We start from the raw sequence: 22,369 nt of genomic DNA, 5'->3' as shown, positions 1-22,369 counted from the left end.
ATCTGCACTGAAGAAGACCTGGTTTATTTAATTGCACCTTTTTGTGTTGGAGCTCAGCCGTCTCTTCCTTCCATACTGTAACCTAAGTCAATGCCACAGTGGCATACATCAGATCATACATTTAGGCAGCATAGCCTGAAACAAATCAGCCAAATCCTCAAGTGTAACTCAAATAAATTTGATCAAGGAGTGTTACATGACAAGCAACATACTCCAATTCCCCACACAGTGCATCAGAGCTGCGGTCCCTTGCTGGATTGGTAAAGGATAATTGCATATCAAAAGCTTACCACAGACATGTTAACTCAATTCATGTCCAAATATACAATGACATACAATATTGTATTTTCACTAATCGTTACTGTTGTATGTTTTTCTTCTGTCTTCAAATATCCCACTGTGGCTACATTATCAGCTTCGAGCTTTCTGTTTGAACATTTAAATAGCTTTTTATCTGCTTCCATTCTCTCCTTTCAATCCAAATCAGGAGTCATTTGGAGCAGGGATTTGTCTACTCGTCTATCCTGCTGTGACTTGTCAGTGGTCACAAGTGCAAAAGGCTTCCATTTCTGACACTTGTCAAGCCAGCTTAGAGTCAAAGCTGCCCTCTTAAAGAGGGTGTTAAAAACATTAGTTGAGACTAAGCTTATGGAGACCAACCATGCTGATCGCGTGAGAGAGAGTGGCAAAGTCTAAGAGGAGGTGAGATAGGAGTTACCATTTGTGCCAAATGTGGAGAGATGTTCCTCTCACGCAACAGGAGGATGAAGTTATGGAGTTTTTAATAGTACTTTTGAACGGCTTTGCCTAAAAATGATAATGCCATGATTTTTTTCCAAGTGGTCTGAGTACAGTAAATGCTGCAGTATTCTGGTAGCATGAAGTGAACTGTTGTATGTGGATGTTTTTATAGCTAAAACCCTGATAATCAGAATGATAATCATTTCATTTTCTCTTCATAATTCAATCATACATGCTGGCTTTCTATGTAATCATCAGTGACTGAGGTATCTGTCCTGCTGACGTCATTGTGTCTCATTGACACAGAGGCTGCGGTAGTGTTTGCTTGGTGCAGTTAAAGGTACCATGCAGAGTTTTGACCATTAATAGCACTACAGTATGGAGCAGTGTGTTCCTGATTTGTCTTCACTGTGCAACAGGACAGACATGCACACACACAAGCATGTTGGCAACACAGTACACAGTCCTGCTGCAAGTTTTATGCTATAGCGCTTATTGACAGTAGCGGATGTAACGCATAAAGAAGTGAAAAGAAAAGTGAGAAAGAAGAAGCCGGAAAAAACATGACTGTAGACAATGCAGTTTTTAATATTTAAAAAAATCTGCTTTGTACATGTTTTAAAAGGAGGGTCTTAAGGATACACACAAAGTAAATGTAACTGTCTCTGGGACAGATAGATGATGTATCCATTATACATTCTACCTACAAGGCTCTGATTGGCTTAATTGGTTTTCGGACTCAGTAAAGCAGGCTATGTGCAGTAGCTATGTACAGGAGAGCCCAGTTTTATCTGAAAACCTCAAGATTTTTTAACCTGCTTACTCTGACCCTGATGTGTGTGTGTCTTTTTAAAATAAAACGTGCACCTGTGCACCAGGTAATTACTTGGAAAATACTTTTTATAGTTCAGGTATTTAGACCTGCAGCTGCAGTTTTAATGAGAAGCCTTTGTTCAAAATCAATTTGTAATATCTGTCAATGATTGACAGCTCAAAAATTGACTTTTTTTCCCCTATAATATCCTGCAGATTATTTCATTTTATTCTCTTTAATATTTCTTGAAGGGCTCTAATATTAATATGAAACTATCTTGTGTGGTATTGAATAAATGTATGAGGGGCAAAAGCTGGTAGTACATTTAGTATGATGAAGTGTTGTTTCTCAGAGTTTGAATTGATCGGTAGACCTTTAGTTCTCCTTGCACCAGATTGAATCCATCCACAGACACTGTTCAGACAAGGCATGTCGGATAATATAAGAAATAATGTATATCTTATGAGATTTCATGTCCTTCCTCTGTCTCGCTCTTTTTTCCTTCTCTCCAGCTGAAGTGAATTGTGGGGCGAGTGGGAGTATACATGCACCTGCAACGGTAGTGGAGCGATCATCCATGTAGAAGCTCCTATAACCTCTGTTAAGATACAATTTAAAGATTCAGATATACAACCATGTTGAGAGCAATGTTGCCAAAACCAGCTGTGCAGTAATGTTCATGACTTGTGTGTTTGAGTATTTGCACAGACACACACACACACGCACCCTTACACACACACACACACACACACACACACACACACACACACACACACACACACACACACACACACACACACACACACACACACACACACACACACACACACACACACACACACACACACACAAAGTTCTTATCTTCTTGGCGCAGGATTTCTTTCCCCTCCATTGGGGGGTAATCTCCCAGCATACCACTGAGACAGACAGTCAGACAGTGGCTCAGTGAAGTCTCCTGCAACCGGTGCTCTCTTTCTCCTCCTGTCTCATGCATAAATATCACCATGCAAACGGGTGGAAGATACCCTCAGGCCAAGATCTGGAATCAGCTTACCACCTCCTACATCTTAACCTTAATCTTTTATGGGGGAGTAGCTCCAATCTGACCTGAGATCAGTATCACACCTTAAGTAATGTCATCTGGCACTTCCTTAGCTAAGGCTGTATGACTTTGGATTTGGGTCTGCTTAGCCACCGGAGAATATGGAACCCTAAAGCAAGCAGATGAGTTGACTTTTTGGTCACGTTTTTCCAATGTTCATCAAAAAAGATCTACTTTAAAGTGAGAGTGTATCAGGAGAGATAAATTCATTACCAAGTTCATTTGGGCTGATTAAAATAATGCCTTTTTGAACCTAAAAAATGTGAAAATATTGAAAGAAATAACTCAACATTTTATAAGTTCATTCCAAAAGTGGGATGACGGGATTAATACCATTTTAAATACAGAGCTGGACTCAGGACATGTGATGTGTACTGTTGAAGAAAAATCACTCAAGTCCTTGTTTAAAGTTTGCTGTGATGGTGTTTATTGATATCTCGGGACTATTGGTGAGTGGACTGACACAGGGTGGGTCCGCGACAGTAGACAGACATAGAGCAAAGGAAATTGAAGTATTTTATAGAGTAAGGTCAAGGCAGTAATCAGCAAGTGAAAAGACACAAAAGGGCAGGAAGGGAAGGCATTCAGATGGGAACCAGGACCATCTTAGTAAGGGGAAAGTGGTTTGATGTTAACACTGAGAAGGGCCAAATTAGGACTACTGCAGCAAAAGGGGATAGCTTCAGGCATCATTTCATTATCACATCTCTAACAAATGAAAAGTGTAAGAGTTTCTTCCTCAGTAACCTCGATTAGTCGAGTCCAAAGAGGAAAAATATACCTACAAACATCTCAGAAGCAGTCATATTCGCAAACTATACGTTGCAAATTTGCACCTGAGCAGACGTGTGAAAGTGTCAGTTTTTGATTTTAAAGGGAGTTTTTTGTTGGAGCTATTTCTTGAATAGCAAAGGTTTATTCATCTGCCCAATACTTATGCAAAGAAGTATCTCCAGCTTGCCAATTATGGTAAGTGAGCAAAGGTTTTAGTTTGAAGGGGTGTAGTTGATATAGGAAAAAGAGTACACACTTACTCCAAAGCCAACATTTCTATTTTAATTATTTTAAGTTTTGACCCAAGTCAGATCTTCGTCAAGTCAAACCAGTCAACCTCACTGCGACGATGAGACTTTAAGATGCTATCGTAAGCACAATCGCTGTGTTCCAGCTCTTAAAACCACACATTATAATTTTTTAAATTTCCACTTTTCATACAGGAGGACACCACAGCATAACATTTAATGTGTCAGCTGTAAACGTGTTAGGTAGGTAGGTGTACTTTGGAAAGAGCTCGCCAAGGCAAAGAGCTATTTCTCCTGCCAACAGTTTTTATGCTAAGCAGGGTTAAACTCGTCCTGACTCCGGCTCTCGCAAACATCAGAGTGGTATCGATCTTCTCATCTCATTCTTGAAAAGACGGCAAATAAGAACATTTCCTAAAACCTTCTCTTTTTACGTGCCTCGAAAACCTGAAAGGGTAAAGCACAGTAATTGTCAGCTTTTTTGTCATGAGTTCTTCGCTACTTTGACAAAGAAAAGTTAAATTATGGCTAAAATGTCACTCGGTTTAGATTTCTTTTGATCCCTCAACACCAAAATGTCCAACCTGGTGGGTGACATGGTGGCTTTCCTTCATAAATCAATTGTCTAGATTTGATCATGTTAAAATAAATGAACCACAAAGAGAAATTATCTTCCACTTTCAGTCAAACTAAAGATAATAAACGACAGAAAAACAGATTTAATCACTTTAAGCATTTAATTGTGAAGGAGTCTGTGTTTTGAGGCCGAGCTCTCTGTGGCCTCTCCTGCTGTTGTCTCTCTTGAATGCTGTTTCTTTTCTCTCTTTCTCTTTCTCTTGTTTTTTTTCTCTCTCTTTTTTTTGGGGGTTGATAGTGCCTGTGTGCCCCCAGTGTGTGCGTAGCTAATAGCGCTATCTCCCCCCCCCTGTAATTGCAGCGGGTCAGACCCAAAGACAGCAGAAGCCTAGTGTCCCCCCTCTCCTCTCCATCACCTTCCAGATTACAGGTAGGTGTTTTTAGTCACACTGATAACGAAGCCCCCAGCCGCTCCCATCGTTTTTCGCCCACCCTTCCTCCCTCCAGGTTTCCTCTCTCTCTCCTCTCCTCCTCCTCAATCCTTATCGACTCCTCTCCTCCTTTTCTCCCAGTTTCTTCCTCTGTCCCTGTATCTCTCCTATCCTCTCATCTCCTCTATCCTTATTTCATCACCTCTCCAGTTCTCTATCCCCTTATCTCTCCTCTCCTTTTTTTTACTCTTTCCTCTTCCTCTCTCCATCCCTCCTTTCGTTTTCGCTCTTGTCATTTATCCTCCTCCTCTCTCCTCCTCAACTCTCCTCTTCTCTCCTCCCTTCTTGATCCCTTACCTCTGCTCTCCTGTTTACTCTTTTTCTTTTTTCCGTTCTCCTCTCCCCTTCTTCTCCTTCTTCTATTCTTGTTTCCATTAGTGTGATGTATCCTTGTTTTTGGTCCTCCTCTCCTCTCCTCTCCTCTCCTCTCCTCTCCTCTCCTCTCCTCTCCTCTCCTCTCCTCTCCTCTCCTTTCCTCTCCTCTCCTCTCCTCTCCTCTCCTCTCCTCTCCTCTCCTCTCCTCTCCTCTCCTCTCCTCTCCTCTCCTCTCCTCCCTTTTTCCTGCCATCTTATCCACACTGGATATACTCACCCTGTCTCTTCTATCCTTATTTATCCACCTCTTCTCTCCTTTTTTACTCTTTTCTTTCATTTCCTCTCCTCTCATTTGTCCTTGATATCAGTCATCCTAACTTTTCCTGCCATCCGCTCTCCTCTATCATCGTCTAGCTTCTTCTATCCTTTTTTTCTTCCCCTCTCTTTTCCTCTGCCCTCTCTTTTTTTACCCTTCCTCTTCCTCCTTTGTTTCCTTTACTTTCGGTCCTCCTCCCCTTTATCCCCTTTTCTTCACCTCTTCCATCCTCTTCTGTCCTCTACTTTTTTTGCGTATCCTCCTTGTTTCCTCTCCTCTCCATCTTCATTTCTTCACCTTTCCTCTCCTTTTTTATTCTTTCCTTTAATTTCCTTTTCTGTCATTTGTCCTTGACTTCAGTCCTCTCATCTCCTCTCCTCTGTCCTCTACTTGTTTACTACTTTTTTGTCTTTCTTCCTTGTTTCCTTCAATTTCCTCTCCTCTCCTCTCTTCCTCTCCTCTTCTCTCCTCTCTTCCTCTCCTCTCCTCTCCTCTCCTCTCCTCTCCTCTCCTCTCCTCTCCTCTCCTCTCCTCTCCTCTCCTCTCCTCTCCTCTCCTCCTCCTCTCTTCACCTTTGAACAACACAACAGATCACAAAGAAAATAAAAATCTGTCTGAAATAACGAATTCAAATATTGGTTTTAACAACAAATCAAAGGATTGTGGTGCTTTATATTTTCCATGACGTTAAGTGTTCACTACATATGAACCTGTGTTCTCTAAAAAATAAAAAAACAAATAAAAAAACAGCTCCTCTTTATTCAGAGTTCCGTGTTGTTGTGAAAATCCAACAAAGGGAACAAGTAGAATTACAACAAAGTTTTACATCCCTTCATAAAAAGCTGAGCAGAAGTGTTGAAGCTTTGAAGGGACTAAAAAAAAAACTTTGTTCTCTCCCACAAACAGAATATGGATAGTTAAACATTAAAAGATGTTTTCCACTGCTGCAGAAAGTAAGGCACGCTCACATCAGGGATTTTTTTGTCAGTTTAGTAGAATAGGAAAATGAACTCACTAGAGAACACGCTATAAAATGGACTCATAAAGAAGCAGAATATGGAGTATAAAGTTTTTTTTTCTCACTTTATCACACAGAGACCAATACTCTTGTTGGTCCTCAATTCTGTATTCACAAATGGATTGATGTTTAAAGATTGAAGTCAGTCTGTTAGCCCCCCTCGCAATAAGATGTGGATTAACAGTAACTCAGCAAACTCAGTATTTGATTTTCAATGTATTTGTAAGAGGAATTTGTAAGAGGAATTAGGCATTTTGCATTTCAAAAGCACCACTTGCCTTCCCCTGTACATTTCTGTGGGAATTATGATTCAGCTCTGCACACTATGTGAGACTTTAAGCTCTCAGATGTCTTGTATGAACAGTTGGAGTATAGGAAATTAAGTGCCTCAGGTTTAACACGTGAAGAGATTTTGTTTCTGTGAATCATTAAATATACTGGGAAAAAAATGTATTTGAAATGTATCATTCAACTTGAAAAAATTGAGATCAATGCATTCTCATACTGCAGAGAAAAATCTCATAGTATATATATAACTTTTTACTGAGCATCAGCTTTCACAAAAGGCGGATTTTCTTCAGGGGAAGAAAAAACAACGTTATAATATCCCAAACAGATACCACAACAGTAGAGTTTAAACTTTTTAGTTTGTAGCAGTTTTCCAGTGAAATTCCCTTTTTAAAATACAACTCTTGAACTCACTGTTGATTTAATAATTGAACTATAAGAGCTGTAGATTTTAATTCATCTTCAGGATAACAGCTTATCGTAAGTCTCTCTTAATAAAAAATAAAACTTTTCGATATCTGTATGTTTTTATACAGTTTTATACAAGTTGTTCATTGTAAAATATGTAGGGAATTAATAGTTTTGAAGTCTGATTCATATGCACAGCTGTACAGATGTGTAGTCATAAAGGAAAGGAGGCTCGGAAGAGTCAGTCAGTGTTTGGAGCTCCAGGCGGAGGATTGAAGCCTGTCTGCTGAGTGATGAGAATGACTCACTTTTATCCATGTCCTGTTGCTGTGGTGGTTTAAAGGAATAGTTTGACAGTTTATGAATTATGCTTATTCGCTTTCTTGACGGAAGTTAGATGGAGAAACAGATAACACTCTCCTATCTGGTCACTAAATATGAAGCTACAGCCAGAGTTAGAGGAGAAGAGGAAAGGCAAGAAACAGCTAACCTGTCTCTTTCCAGTAAAAAAAAAAAAAAAAAAATCTGCCTGTCAATACAAATTGTTGTTTTACACTTTTACTACTATACAGTTTAAACAATCAAGATATAACTTGTCAATCAGCGAGTTTTACAACTGTTACCTTTGGACAGAGACAGACTATGTGTTTTCTCCCTGTTTCCAGTCTTTTTTGCTAAGCTAAGCTAACCAGAGGTAGGCTAGTGCTTCATATTTATTGTACAAGTATGAGAGTGTTATCAATCTTGTCATCTAACTCCCAGCAAGAAAGCAAATTAGTGTTTTTTCCCCAAAAGGCTGAACAATTGCTTTTGCTGTGCTGTAGCTGTCACTTTCCCGAATTTAATGTAACTGGAGGTTCTTGTCAAAAGTCCTTTTCTCCTCCTCTGTCTGTTTGGTTTTTTTTCTGTTGCATTTCTCCACTTATCAGTCTCGAATAAAGACTCCAAAAGGGCATGAAAAAGAAAATATCCTCCATGCACATCTCTGGAAGATACAGCAGCACTACCAGGCTGGAATGACACTGACATCGACATACATACAGCATGTGCATGCATAAATGTATAAACTCAGCCTTCACCTTCAGAATCTCCACACATCAAATTTATTTATCATGGCACGGTTCAGCAGACATGTAGAAATGTATTCTGCACAGTTGTCACAGAGCTGTGCCCTGCATGGCGATAGCACTCCTATCCTTTCTATATCCACAAAGTTCCTCAGTGGGAGGAGCGCGTACTTACCAGTTGCATCACTGAAAGGGTTTTCTAAATCCAACGTGGCACAACTAGGGAATGTAGATGCCAAATTACACCTCATGGAATAAACATGAGCCAAGACACTGTCACTGTTCTCACCTTTAGTGTTGCATTGTTACATCCTTTCTTGCCTGTCTCCGCTGAGAGTCGGTGGGCAGGGCTCCACGATGCTTTATGTTGCTAGCAAGGCGCCACACGAGATAATCATAGCTAATTTATCAATCTGACATGCTAACAGGGAGGCGATAAGCAAAACAAAGGAATAATAGTGTCTACTTTTGTGTGGGTTTTTTTCCACCGTGGTTTTCGTCTGCTCTCTGTAGGGACTCTAAAGCCAGGAATAAAAGTAAATAAGCATTTTTGTGTCCCTAGTTGCTGCTGATTGTGATGCGCCTACAAACAAAGACAAATAAGAATAGGATCAAAGAGAAACAGGTTCATTTTTACTCTCACTTATTATGCATTCTCTTTATTTTGCTCCAGCCTCCCGCCCAGTGGAAAACAAGCTGTGTGAGGGTCCAATCCCCAACAGGTCCCAGCTGTGCCAAATACCCTGTCCCATCGACTGTGAGGTATCGCCGTGGGGGGCGTGGGGGCCGTGTACCTTCGAGAACTGTGATGACCAGGCTGCAAAGAAAGGTAGGATCATTGTTTAAAAGTTGCTATGAGTCCACTTTTTAAAACTTTTATGATTGACATGTCAAAATGATTATGTAACATTGGTTTATGACAATAAAAGCAAGTATCTCAGGCCAGTTTTGTTTCTGTAAATAAACCCACTCAATCTTACCCCCCTCATATGCATTCATTTTCTTTTTTGGCTCCATCAAAGATGATTAACATGTTGGAAGTAATTTGCCCGTCATCTGTCATTCCCTCCTCCATCTGGCATTGAGATAAATTCTGACACTTTTTGTTTGTGGAACAGCAATGACATCTTCCTTCGTTCCCACTTCTTATTTGTTTCCAGTGATTATAGCAGTGTTTTAAGCTTATATATTATCATGCAGTACATTTGATATCTTTATCTCTAGACACTCTCCCCAGTTGCAACCTAAAAAAATCTGTTGAAAATTATTTGGTGCTTTGATTTTACAGTGTAGTAAACGCTGCTTATGCTCCATCAAACACTTATTTTAAATTTGTTAAGAGAACAGAATTATTATAAACATTATTATTGAGTCTGAAAACATTCACTAACCTGCAGTCTTCATTATAGTTCATTTTTATACTAGCTATAATCTTACAAAATTGCTTTAGAGTAAAACACTGAATAGTTCATGATTGAATGTCTCTAGTCATTGCAGGTCATCTTATTAAAAATACATGAAACAGCATTTCTGAGGGTGGAACTGCAGCCACAGTATTGTGTACATTCACAGTATACTAAAAGTACCTTTATTATATCAGTATGTAGCAGTTGCATCTCCAGTACACTTGTAGCCCTGGAATAGTCAAATGAAAGTAAAATGTTCCTGCCACCTCCACATGTAAATGTAATGTGATATACTGTATCTGAAAGAGCATTTAAGTGATCAACGCTGTGTTCACTGAAGCTTATAAATAATGTCAAAGGCTGACTTCTGCATGAGTTGGCTGATTGGTCACATGTGCCATTACTGGTGTAAGAACTCGCCCTGTACTAGAAAAAAAGAAAAAGATGGGAAGGGTGTATAATTTCTGGCAGACTAAAGCAAAGTCCTTGTGGGGAAATCAGCAAAGTTTTCTCATGTTCCCATTAGTATTAATGAGCTGTCTCAACAAATCAGCCGTCAAGCCAAACCGAGATAATCACGAACATCTATCACACACGAGAGAAAGTGATAGATTTGGTGTTATTCTAAATGTAGAACAGCGAATGTTCCCAATGTTTGTCACATGTGATGAGTGTGTCTTTTTTTCTTTGTCTTTTTTCTACATGCTGCAGGTTTCAAACTGCGTAAACGACAGATCACCAACGAGCCTACAGGAGGGCCCGGAAACTGCCCCCACCTGGTGGAGGCGGTGCCGTGTGACGAGCCCAGTTGTTACGATTGGAAACTGGTCAGCCTGGATCAGTGTATCCCTAACGATGAGAAGACGTGCGGGCTCGGCACACAGCTGGCACAGGTCCAGTGTATTAACAGCAATGGTGAGACGGCAGAACTGGATGTCATCTATCAAACAGATGACGGGATATTACTCAAGTGAATTTGATGAGCTGTGCAGCTGTCAATTAAGCTTCATGCCTTACAACGTTCACATTTTTTTGTGGTAGAAGCAGCATTTGTTGATTGACATACTGTAATCTAACTTATTCCCACTTGCTTACCTTTTCCATCTTTAAATGACAGACGAAAGTCAGCACAGTGCAGATGTAGTTTAATGGGATATCAAGAGTGGTATTTCGAGCACGCTGCTCTTCATCAGACTCAAAACGTCACTCTTGATATTCCATTAAACTACATCTGCACTGGGAGCTGCAGTGTGCGGACTTTCTCAGATTTGGTTCTTTGGTCCAGCACCTGGTTTAAAGTATTTTGTTACAGATGTGTGCGTCTACCACATTTTTCAACTTTTTCATGTTACCTTTCCACCTTTCAAACACGTCCTTTTGTTCCATAACCAAAAAAGTGCAGGTTTGACGTTGTGTGAAAAATCCTAAATATATTCAAGGTCACCTCCTCGCTGACTCTTCAACTCGAGCTGTACAAATTTCCATGACTGCACTTGTGAGAAGTCCTCTCCATCCTCTCCCTCCTCTCCCTCCTCCTCCTCTCTGTCGTTCCTGTTAAACTTCTCCTACTTTAACGCTCGCTTGATTCAGCATTGCCACCTCTCTCACGCTGTCTCTCTCATTACAGTCTTCCTCTCTGCATGCACAATTAAACCTTACTCGCAGTAAATCAAATCAATCCTCCGTGGCGCTGGGTCTAGAGGAGTATCTTGTGCCATTTTCTGCTCCTGATTTTTACTGCTACTTTTTAATACTGTAAATCTTTAATGTAAGGGGCGTTGGTGCAGAGATGATTTGTGGACATCCTGTTTGCCGTCGGCTTGCAGACAAATGGCCAAAATAAGGAGCGGCACATTATGGATTTTTATTTAGTCGCTTTATTTTTCTTGCAAGGTGTAGATAAAATACTGTGTTTATTTATTCTGCATGTAATGTTAAAATGTGCTGCAGCCATTGGGAATCACATTCAGTCCCAAATGCACTCAGTAAATCTTCATTTTATGATGCGGTGCAGTGACTTTGCTCACATATTCCCCCGCTAGAGAACTTGATTTGTCCTTCTAACGTCTCCCACAAATCACCGTTCATGCATCGACTGCAGAGATTCAGTGAAGTTTGTCCGGTGGATACTCCCCTTGTACTGCAGGAGTAACAGAAACTCTGTACTGTTCTTTCTCCCCTGACTTCAGTTGATTGATCCCTCCCCCCACCAGCACCACCTCCACTACCACCACCACCACCACCTCCACTCCCTCATCTGATGAAAATTGATTTGTTCTGTTTGGATTTTCACTCCGTTTTTCGCCTCACAGATTTTTCACTGCAATGTTGGGTGTATATTTTCTCCGAGTGTGTTCCAGTCATAAAAGAAAAGGCCACACAGCCGGGCCCCAGACAACAACCGAAGGTCGATACAAATGTTATTGAAACTGGCTATTGATATTCCCCAGGCTGGCTACCCTGCCCACTTAGGCAGAGAGCTGTTTCTTCTCTGCACACTGAGCATGGAGGTTTTCCCCCTCATAGTGGGTGTTCTGTTCATTCATGTTTTCTCTGTGTGAGCCTGAAAAAATGCTGGGGTCCCTTGTCACTTCTTATTTTCATGCCATTTCAGTTGGTGATGTCATGATTGGTTCACTGCATATCTGTCAAAGTGACATCTCAATGCAAAGTCAGGCCCGGTCTGACTTTTGAAGCTCAAGCGATTCCCCTCTGCTTGAAATTGCAAAACCAACCACTGAAAGGTTTACATTTGTCCTGGATGTATGCCACGCTCACAAGAAGAAAATATTCTCAGCCCGGTTCATGGCAGCACATGAAGCAACACAGGCGAGTATGTGGGTTAATATAATCCACTTATGGCTGATGCTGGGAGCTCATTAATAATACATGTACAATAGCGTAAAAATGCAGGAATCCCACGAGAATTCGCTTCTTCCATGTTCAACGCCACCAAAATACGGAGACGGGCCACATTCAAGAGTGCATCAATAAGAATATTCTACACATAATCCACAAATATGGCCATAATCAACTGTCATGTCCATATGGAAAACATGAGTGAAACGTTTGAATTATTTCTGAGGTGAGGCACAGCTTAGGTAAATCCAGGAATATCGGATCAACCCAGTAAAGTCAGTCATGTCACCAGTGAAGAGTGCTGCTGGCCATTTGCGATGCTTAATTTAGAGATTTTTGATGCTTACAGATTCATTATAAGCATATAAAAATCATTGTGCATCCATTCATTCACAAAATAAATTATGTTTTGCCTTTTTGCACAGGAGTTACCATTCTTTTTTTTCTCTTCTACATAATAAATCTTCTCCATAATAGGCAACTTAAGAGCCGGGTGATTCCAAAAGACTTTTTTTCATGTGAAATTCAATTAAAACTACCCTGAAATCTTTAAATGAGATTTTTGCATCCTCATGTTCACAAACCTGAGCTGGTTTACAATTGTTTCATATAAAGTGACGTCAAAAGAACAGAAGGGCAAAAGTTGCTAAGATAAATTCAGCTTTTTCTTGGCAGTATACTCACTCGCTGTTGGTTAGAAAACATTTTGCATTGTGCTCTTATTGTAAGTTTCAAGTATGAGGCGATCAAAGAGAGCCAAGCTGATACTTGTGCCAGTTTGGAAGATATCCTTCCCAAAGTTGTCTTACAGAGAACAGACATCTTAAGAAAAACAAACACATCGTCACAATTTGAGACGGGTTGTGTGCTTGACATTGCGCCATCAATTAAGAAGCACAGCTGTTCGTTTTCTCAGCTGCTCCATCGTGTAGTTTTAGGGTGATAATGAAATTCTTGCAGAGGAATCTTTGAGCCTTCAAGTTTATTCTCATCGCTCAAATTACCACCAAGAGTGTCCTTGATTGGCAAGTACATTTTGGCACTTTTATATGTCTTCTCCTCCCTTTATTTTTGTTTTTTTTCCTCAAGTTTTTGGTTTTGGATTTATTCTTTGGTTGGTACATATTTTCTAAAATGTACCAAAGAAGAGGCAACAGTACTCTCAAACACGCTGTGAGTTTCATTTGAGGAAACAGATCAATATAACAATTAAGAAAAGGTGACACTTTGTATTTAAAATGATAATAAATATACATTGCAGCTCTGAAATATTAACAGGGTAATAAAGAGGTATGCAGTCCTCAGAGGGGATACAACAGAATAGAGTGCCTTTATGTATCATTGCACAGCTGTACAATGAAATTTAATGCAACTAATCAGTGGTACAAATAAGATAAATAATGATAAAAATAGACGCTCATTTGCATCACAATCTACATATAAATAAACAGGGAGAGCAAAGCTGCCATCAGTAATTATCAGAAAGTAAATAAATGTCTTTTCACTCACCTTTCCAAATATTCCCTCTACTGTTTTAATATAATACCAACAAAATTCTTCTTAAAAAAAAAAAGCTAATTTCCTACTCTGAAACACAGATGGTTGTTTCTAAGTAACAAAGTTTACATAGAAACATATTTATCATTTTAAATAATAAACACAAACCAATCTGCATAACATAGCAAAAACGTTTAATTGTTGGCTCTATTGCTACTGTATGAGCTAAACACCAAGGCTCTGTGTCTGTGTTGCTAAGGTTGTTGCTAAGGCTGTTCACATTGTCTATTTACGTTTTTCAGCTCAGATTCAGGCTCGAACATTTATGGATGTCTTTGGAGAGTTTATATTTTGAGTAAAGAACAAAAATAAGCAAAATCCTCTGGAGTAGGGCCCGACCGATACTAGATTTTAGGGGCCAATGCCGATACCAATATTGGGGAACAAAAAATTCAATATTCAATATTCTTATCTGTACAGAATATATACATAAACACACATTTATTTGCAATGATCCCTCAAATGTGATTATCAAACACTTGTGACAAAGATATGTAATGAACACTGATACTACAGTTTAACAATAAACTTTACTGTATAAAATGACATCATCAATGTAATAGTTAATGGTTAGCTATCAATTAAAAAAAAACACAAAACAAAAAGAATACACATATATTAAACTTGAATGAAGAAAAAATATCAATTATACATAAACTGTTACCTATATAACTTAAAAAAAAAAAGATCACATACTGATACTGATACCAATATATCTGTGGTAGGTAAATATCAGCCAGTAATATCGTCAGAGCAATATATCGGTCAGGCTCTACTATGAGGGGAGTCTTAAAGAGACAAGAGCTAAAATGGCCTGTTTTAGACAAGAGGCTGGACTGAGGGTCTGCTTAAAAGGCCAGTATAAGAGAAATAAGGAGTTTCTTGTACTCTTAATCATGCAAAGATATTCAATTAGAGCTGCACAATATAAATATAGACCTGGACATGTGCATGCGCTTCAATTTATCTAGGTTTCCTTCCACTCATTTTTTAATCCTGTTATATTCTCTAACTTTCTTCTTCAGGAGAGGAGGTAGACAGAAATCTGTGCTCGTCTGCCCCGGCTCCAGAGCCCGTGCCCTGTGAGGTGCCTTGCTCGAGGGACTGTGTGCTCAGCGAATGGACACCTTGGTCCACCTGCTCTCAGACCTGCTCCAGTAAAACCATTGAGGGCAAGCAGATGAGGACCCGCTCCATTCTGGCCTACAATGCTGGGGAAGGTGAGTCTCCACCTGCCGGCAGTCCTCTGCACCACGGTGTATGAAATATATGTAGATGAGTTCTGGGTATTGGCTTAGTCATGGCCTTTCAAGTTGTCCTTTGCTGTCACTCACTGAATGTCTGGATTTCACACTTGTCTGCATGTGCATTTGTCCTTATCTCAAACAGTCTGCTTATCTGTGCTGGTGATTATTTCTGTTGGTCTGTCTCATAACCCGACACTCACTTATTTTTTTTTTTATCCGTTTCTAAGATAATTCCTCAGTGTATGCTTGTTCTCTCTGGTTTTAAATCTCTGTGTGCATTAGGTTGTCTGTCTGTCTTTTTTTTTGTCATGTCACCAAACATTTTTTTTTCTGTGTCTTATCTCGGGTGTGTGTGTTTCCCTCACAGTCACTGCGATGGTTGTGGCGTGGATCACAGTGATGGAGGGTAACATTTGTAATTAAAGTTTGCTGGTAGCCGTTTTAAACCTCTAGCAATGTGTCTACAAGTAGCAAAATATAAATTGTTTGCATGTTTTGATCTCCCAAAAATGTATAAATTATCATAACAGCTGTAGGGTATCTAATTGATTGAAAACTTGCTCAGTCAGTTGTAATACAGTCAAACCTTGTTAGCCATGTGTGAAATAGCTTGATTGTCTTAGCTGTGTTTTGTTGTTCTGCAGTAGTTTTAGTTTATGTACTGAATCTTTCACTTGTCACATTAACTGTTTAACATCTGTATTTACCAAAGGTCTTTCACGGGTGCCGAAGTTTCCAGAACTTCTTGGTAAATCTTTGATTAGACTAGAAATAAAGTAGCTGTACATATCTAGTAGTAGCTTTAAAATGATTGGGGAATACACAGGAAACGTATTTATGGGTCAGTGACAAATAAGGGTTGGCAAGATGAGCAATTCAAAAATATCTTTAAAAATGGTTTTAAAAGCAGCATTAGGTTTGTTAGATTGTACATTCTGTATTTGTGTTGGTTTTATATCATTTCAAATGACATTTACACAATTGTTTAACCAAAAGTAAGTCTGAATGCTCCTGAAAATGTCAAATGGTGTAACCACTAAAGAATTATATATTTTATCCACCTACAGTGTATTTAAGTTTACAGTATACAATAATTACTTTAGAAAATTCATAATGTAAGATCATGCCAAACTAATTGATATGATGTTTTATTGAGAATTTTAGGGGTTTTAAGTAAGTTTAATTATGTGGTACAAAGTTTTATTGTTACACCACTTAGACGTTTTTGCCATAATCCTCTAATATATTCTCTCAAAATTGATTTTAAAGCAGAAATTTTATGCTGGGTCCACACTCAAAAAAATGTGTGCAAGTTATTCATATATTTATTTTCTAATTATAATCCTTTTAAATTTGGCAAAACCACATGGACACAAAAAAATGTCATTGACCCATATACTTCAGCCTGTTTGACCCAAATTTTGTGAACATGCTTACCCTATAACAAAACCTAAAATGAAGCTTTGTCTTGTCACCACAGATTTCTCCTGCATTGTAGATTATCTGATTAATATTTAGCTCCCTGAAAGATTTTGGAGCATATTAATGAAGAAAATAAAAATAACAGTTCCTTGAGACTATAGGAACTACCCAGAGGTTTAAGATACAGGGTTCATCTTAGCATTCAACCACAACTGTTTACTAATTATTACAATAATAAGCCTAATTAATGACCTAGTTAGCATAACTGCTTATATTTAATTCCATGGTGATGATGGCAGGGCTTAAGGAGGCCCAAGTGTCTGTTACTGTTTGACACCCATCAATTGAATGATACTCAAAATGCATGCTAAATGATTCCAGTGCTTTATAAATTAGCCAGAAAATTGTAATTAATACTGTAAACATGAATACATTTAAATAACTCAGATATGCTGGATTTTGCTTGTTACCACCTTCGTCTGGTTTATGTTCTCTATTTTCTGCTTCAACATTTTCAACCATTGTGAGACATACAGCTTTTTCTAGGTCATTGATCAGCTACAGCTCATGCTCATTTAAAGGCACCATGTCATGTTAGTGTTGGGACTGGCATTGCCATGTTGTTAGTCAGCTAAACTGGCACATGGAGCAGTCAGCAGAAAAGAAGTCACTCTCAGTTACCATTAGGGCGAGATTTGTCTGAGTTGGCAGTCTGTGATTCAGGCCCAACTGTGTTTACACTGCGGCTCATTACCGAACTGGCTCTCTGTCAACTCAAACTGCAAAATACAGGTGAGGAGGATCACAGTCCCTTACTTCCTCTCAATCTTTGCTAAAAGCCCTAAGTGTTGTCAATTACTCTAAACTGGTGAGGCCTCTTTCAGTCCATCGACCCCGCAACTAACTGACAGACTGACGGACTGCATCAGAAGAGAAATGAGAAGGACGAGCACATAGAGAGTGAAAAAAACCCCCACAATATATGGATGTTGTACACAGTGGAGTAATACATTAAAAGTCTGACCTGTGACTTTCAGTAGGAGTCAAACTATTTCAACTCCTGGGTATAAAAAGTCTGCAGAGAACAAAAGTGCCAGCATGATAAAAGCACATATATGTGGTCCAGTGACACTCAGTGTTAAATAAAAATGCGGAGATCAGACTGCCAAACAAAACTAATGACAAACATTTGTTAATAGACTTTTAGATTGGATTTTGAACAGATACTTTATTAGTGGTGGAAAAATACTGCATGTACACGCATTTATATGCACATAACAGAAAAAGAGTAATTTAAGAAGGTCAAAAGATTTGTGGGGAACGTTATCCATATTCAGACTTGTGCTTTTCAGGAGCTTAAATAGATTTGTAGGCAGCACCTTCAGAATATTGAAATCACACATCCAGCTAATGCTTCCTCTGGCATGTTAATATATTTATTACACAGCTGAACTGAAGGAAAGGTCTTCTTATGTGTGTGAGTATATATTTTATACAGTAGGTCTCACATATTCAGGAGTTTCAATATTAAGTTTAAATATGAAGCTGCAGCCAGCAGGCAGTTAGCTCAGCTTAGCACAAAGCTACAGCCAGGCAAAGTTACTTTCTTTGCGCTAATTCTAAGCTAATTTTTTCATCTAACTTTTCACCAGAAAGAAAATGAGCATATTTCCCCCAAAAAAAGTTGAACTATTCCTTTAGCACAGCTCCTTCCTGCAGCATACACCACATGATGAAAATGCATTTACAGTAAACTTCATGTCTGAACAGCGGTTAACTGTACACGTACCTGGTCTTGAGTCATGTCTGCTGAACTTATTCTGCTGCTTTAAGGCAGCAAACTATAAACACAACATTTGCATATTATCTCCTCAATAATTACAACAAATTGATAGCAAATAGTTTCATTTTGTTCAAGTCCAGCAGACACAGAGCGACATAAACATTCTTTAGCTGTGGCTAAGCGGCAACAACCCAACCCAGCAAATGTTGGCTCTTTAGCTGTTTAATGCTCCATTGTGTTCACTAGTTTTCTAACTTTGTCTGTCTGCTGTCAGTGCTTGACGACAGGTAGTGTGCAGAAGGTTTATAAGAGCTTTTTATGCGGAAAACCGATGCCTGCTGCGGCTGGAAACAAGGTCCGGGGGGTGGAGGGGGGTGAGATTGAAACAAAACAGTAACGTTGCGGGAAAGAAAGCCAAAACAATGAGCTAAAAGATTATAAAAAGCTCTGTTTAGCTGACGGGCACTGCAGTCAGGCGATAATTCTCTGTTGGTTTGTTGTTACGAGCAACTCCTTTCACATTACACATATAGTCGTTTCATCCATAAGAACATTGAATAGCGCAGCTTTAAAGGTACCCCGTGGAGTTTATGACCCTATAGTGGTGCCACATAACAGTTTTTTTAATGAGTGAATCCCTGTTTAGTTTGTCTCATATATGAACATGAAGACACACATGCACACAGGTGATGCAATAAATGCCAATAGTTTCACACTATTACACTGATCTGCAGTTGGCTGTAATGAAGAAACACAGCAGGGGTAGAAGAAGACTGCAAACTAGTAAACATGGTTGTAAACAATGCATGATCTAAAATACTTTAAAAAATTGGCTTTGTAAATATTTTATAAGGAAGGAGCTTTTGAGTTTTAAAGCCTTCATGCACAAGAGAAGAATTGTCTTCTCACACTTGCAAATTTTCACCTTCTCTGTGTTTTGGGATTCCCAGGTGGCGCCCTGTGTCCGAACAGCAGTGCCCTTCAGGAGGTGCGGAACTGTAATGAACACGCCTGTACAGTTTACCACTGGCAGACGGGACCTTGGGGGCCTTGCACTGAAGACTCCTCTGCTGCATCCCTCAATACCTCCGTGGGTGTCCGTGCCAGCGGCGACGGTCAAGGGCCCTGCTCCATGGGAATGCAGACTCGCAAAGTCATCTGTGTTCGGGTCAATGTGGGACAGGTGCCACCCAAGAAGTAAGTTATTGTTTGCATGTTTTGTTCCCTTTGAATCAGTGGAGCCTGGGTCTGGGTCTGGTGTCTGGTGTCTGGTGTTTGGTGCCTTTCACATGTGTGCAGGCTGTTTTTTTCCAATGAAACACAGCAGCAGCAGCAGATTTATTTAGTCTTAGTGGTTTTTTCCTTGCCTTTCTTATTTTCAAGCGTATATAACTCTGGAATCAACTCATGCAACGTTGCGTTGGAATGAAAATGACTCACTTCTGCAGTTGCACGAGGGGATAAAAATCGACTGGCTTTGAGCAGTCGTTCTCAATCATGTGCCATCGAGATCCAAGAGTAGGCACGTTTTAATTTCAAACAACTCTCTACAGCGGCCGATCTTACTGATTTGGACTCCCTCATCCAAAAAGAAGAGACAAATCAGTGAAATCTGGAGGTGTACTTCGAAAGAATAGAGGACTGGGAGAGCCTTGGTTGTCTTTTGAAGTGTTAATTCATTTGTTAGAGGACCTTTCTTTTTTTCGTTGTCTCTTGATGAACACAGAAAAAAGGTTAGAGTCATTCTTCAAGCAAAAATATAGCGAGGTCAAACAGTAATCTGTGAGCATCTGTTAGGATTGGGCGAGCGAATAGACAGCGCCAAGTTATTTGTTTTTTTATTTGAAAGGATGTCGCTGGTGTGAATGCACATGGTAAGATTGTATGGGACGTTCAGATATGTGTGTGTGTCACACCGAAAGCCAAAGAGATTAAAAAACAAAGTAAGTCAGACAGATGAGAGAGACAGCAGTGGTGGGAGGCAAAGTGACAGCAGGAGAGTAAAGTGAGTCAGAGAAAAAAACAAAAAACAAGGAGACGCTGACAGAGCCGGTAAGTAAGCTGAACAGACTCTACGTGAAGTAAACTCCCAATTCATATCTTCCCTTCGCAGGCGACCACAGATAAATAATCTCTCCGTCCCTGAAAGCCTAATTAACCCTGCCGGTTTGGGCGCTGGTAATTTCTCATTGATGATAATGACAGTAATTAAATGGGATTGATACTTTAAGGCAATTTAATCATGACACAGATGAGAGACAAGATGTTTGTGGTTAGCTCTGAAGACCACACTGCATGATGCACATTCAAAATACACCCGACGAGTTGAATTTAATGACTGCCAGAAAGTTTGACTCTAGCCTGGCGTCAGTTATGCTCGACTGATTCGCTTGACAACAGAAGATGAAGGAATAGATCTTGTTGCGTTAAATTTTGTGGAAAACGAAACCCAAAGTAAATTTATTTAATCCTTTTTTTTAAATCAAAGAAACGCCTTCAAATTTCTGTTCTCTTTTGTTAAAAGCTCTTCTTTTTTATAAAACACATGCTGTGCAGTTATTCACTCCAACTTAAGACCAGTAAATGCTTCCTCCTCCTGTTCTACACCTCCCAAGTACAGCTATCAGTGAGAAGAGGATGGGAACATACCTTATTTAAAAGGTCGGAGTGCATTGCGTACAAGGCAAATATGATATATAGTGAACACTGCATGATAAAATGAAGATTAATGTCCAGCTCAATGGCGTCTGGTTCAGCAGCTGACCCAGACTCTGCAGCTGCACTTATCAGGTTGCAGAAGAGAGGTCGAAGTCCAGGATGTCTTTTATCGCATGCGTTTTATATTTTAAGTATACACTGGCGAAACAGGAACGGGAGACAAATACAAGCTCAGCGGGAGGGGCTGAGGTGTCAAGGGTAATGGCATCGAGTAACTGACAAAACAGGGCTTCAGTCAATTTGCCTCCATTATCTTTTGTGTTCACTGGTCAATAACTTTATATAATCAAGTTTCATTTGTAAAAAATGCCAAGAGAACAACATGTAACCGCATCTCTAACGAGGAGAGAGAAGAAGTGAACTCCCATCAAGCACCTACTCACCCACTCAGTAGGTGGTTATTGTTATTGGTGTCAGTCGTAATGAAGGTCACACACTTGACTTAAAATATGCCAGGAGTTGTTTGACATTTTCAATCTACAGTGTGTCCCAGTTAGTTGGACACTGAACAACACAAATGGTCAGACTGACTGACTATCAGACAAATCCCAAAACCACTATTTGAAATGAAAAATGCTGCATTAAAAGTCTGTCTGTCTGTCTGTCAACATATTAGATTTTGAGGAACTACGTCATTGTTCAATTTTGAGCTGCTGCACTTCCTGTAGTTGTTTGTGACTGGACTTTTAAAATACAGGGAGCAATTTTAAACATTTAATTATATTATTTTCTTTTTTCTTTTTGCTCCCAGCTAATTGAGTTTTGATCATTTAATAAAACTAGAGATTTTTACTGCTATCTATGTGCTCTTGCACAGCTTGTACGGGATGCTGACACCAGTGCCCAGTTGTGGCCTCAGTGTTTGCTTATAAGAAATTGAGCTGTATATTTTAGTTTGCCTACTCATACCCAACTATGGTTCAGGGATTTCTGCTGATCTTATGCTGTACCTGCTGGAAATATATATTACTCTCTTGCCATCATCTCTGGGATTTCTCACCATGAATAAAAATAGATTTTATCCTTTCATATTTGTCAGATTATGTGGAAACATTTTTTTTGTAAAAGAACAATTCCTCTTAAAATTTCCCAACCTTGAGGTGGCAAAAACATACTGCTAACTATTCAGAATCAATCTGATCCTCTGTTTTTCAGCCTTTTCACTTGACATTTACAATTTTAATCAATCTGAGTGGATGAAGGAGAGTCTACTACCATC

At 39.4% G+C, this 22,369-nt stretch overlaps 1 protein-coding gene across 1 annotated transcript in view; it reads left to right on the top strand.

Moving 5' to 3' along the window:
• thsd7ab (thrombospondin, type I, domain containing 7Ab) overlaps positions 1 to 22,369 on the top strand; it is a 147,893-nt gene that overhangs the window by 60,740 nt on the left and 64,784 nt on the right. Inside the window, exons 5-11 of the mRNA XM_062422842.1 lie at positions 4,617 to 4,685; positions 8,832 to 8,987; positions 10,276 to 10,487; positions 15,014 to 15,200; positions 15,595 to 15,633; positions 15,940 to 15,975; positions 19,383 to 19,629. Of these exons, the coding sequence (XP_062278826.1) occupies positions 4,617 to 4,685; positions 8,832 to 8,987; positions 10,276 to 10,487; positions 15,014 to 15,200; positions 15,595 to 15,633; positions 15,940 to 15,975; positions 19,383 to 19,629 (946 nt within the window). The remainder of the gene's footprint in view (positions 1 to 4,616; positions 4,686 to 8,831; positions 8,988 to 10,275; positions 10,488 to 15,013; positions 15,201 to 15,594; positions 15,634 to 15,939; positions 15,976 to 19,382; positions 19,630 to 22,369) is intronic.

The sequence above is a fragment of the Scomber scombrus genome, chromosome 7, assembly GCF_963691925.1.
Source record: "Scomber scombrus chromosome 7, fScoSco1.1, whole genome shotgun sequence".
Taxonomy (NCBI): Eukaryota; Metazoa; Chordata; class Actinopteri; order Scombriformes; family Scombridae; genus Scomber; species Scomber scombrus.
This window is presented reverse-complemented; position numbering and strand designations above follow the sequence as displayed.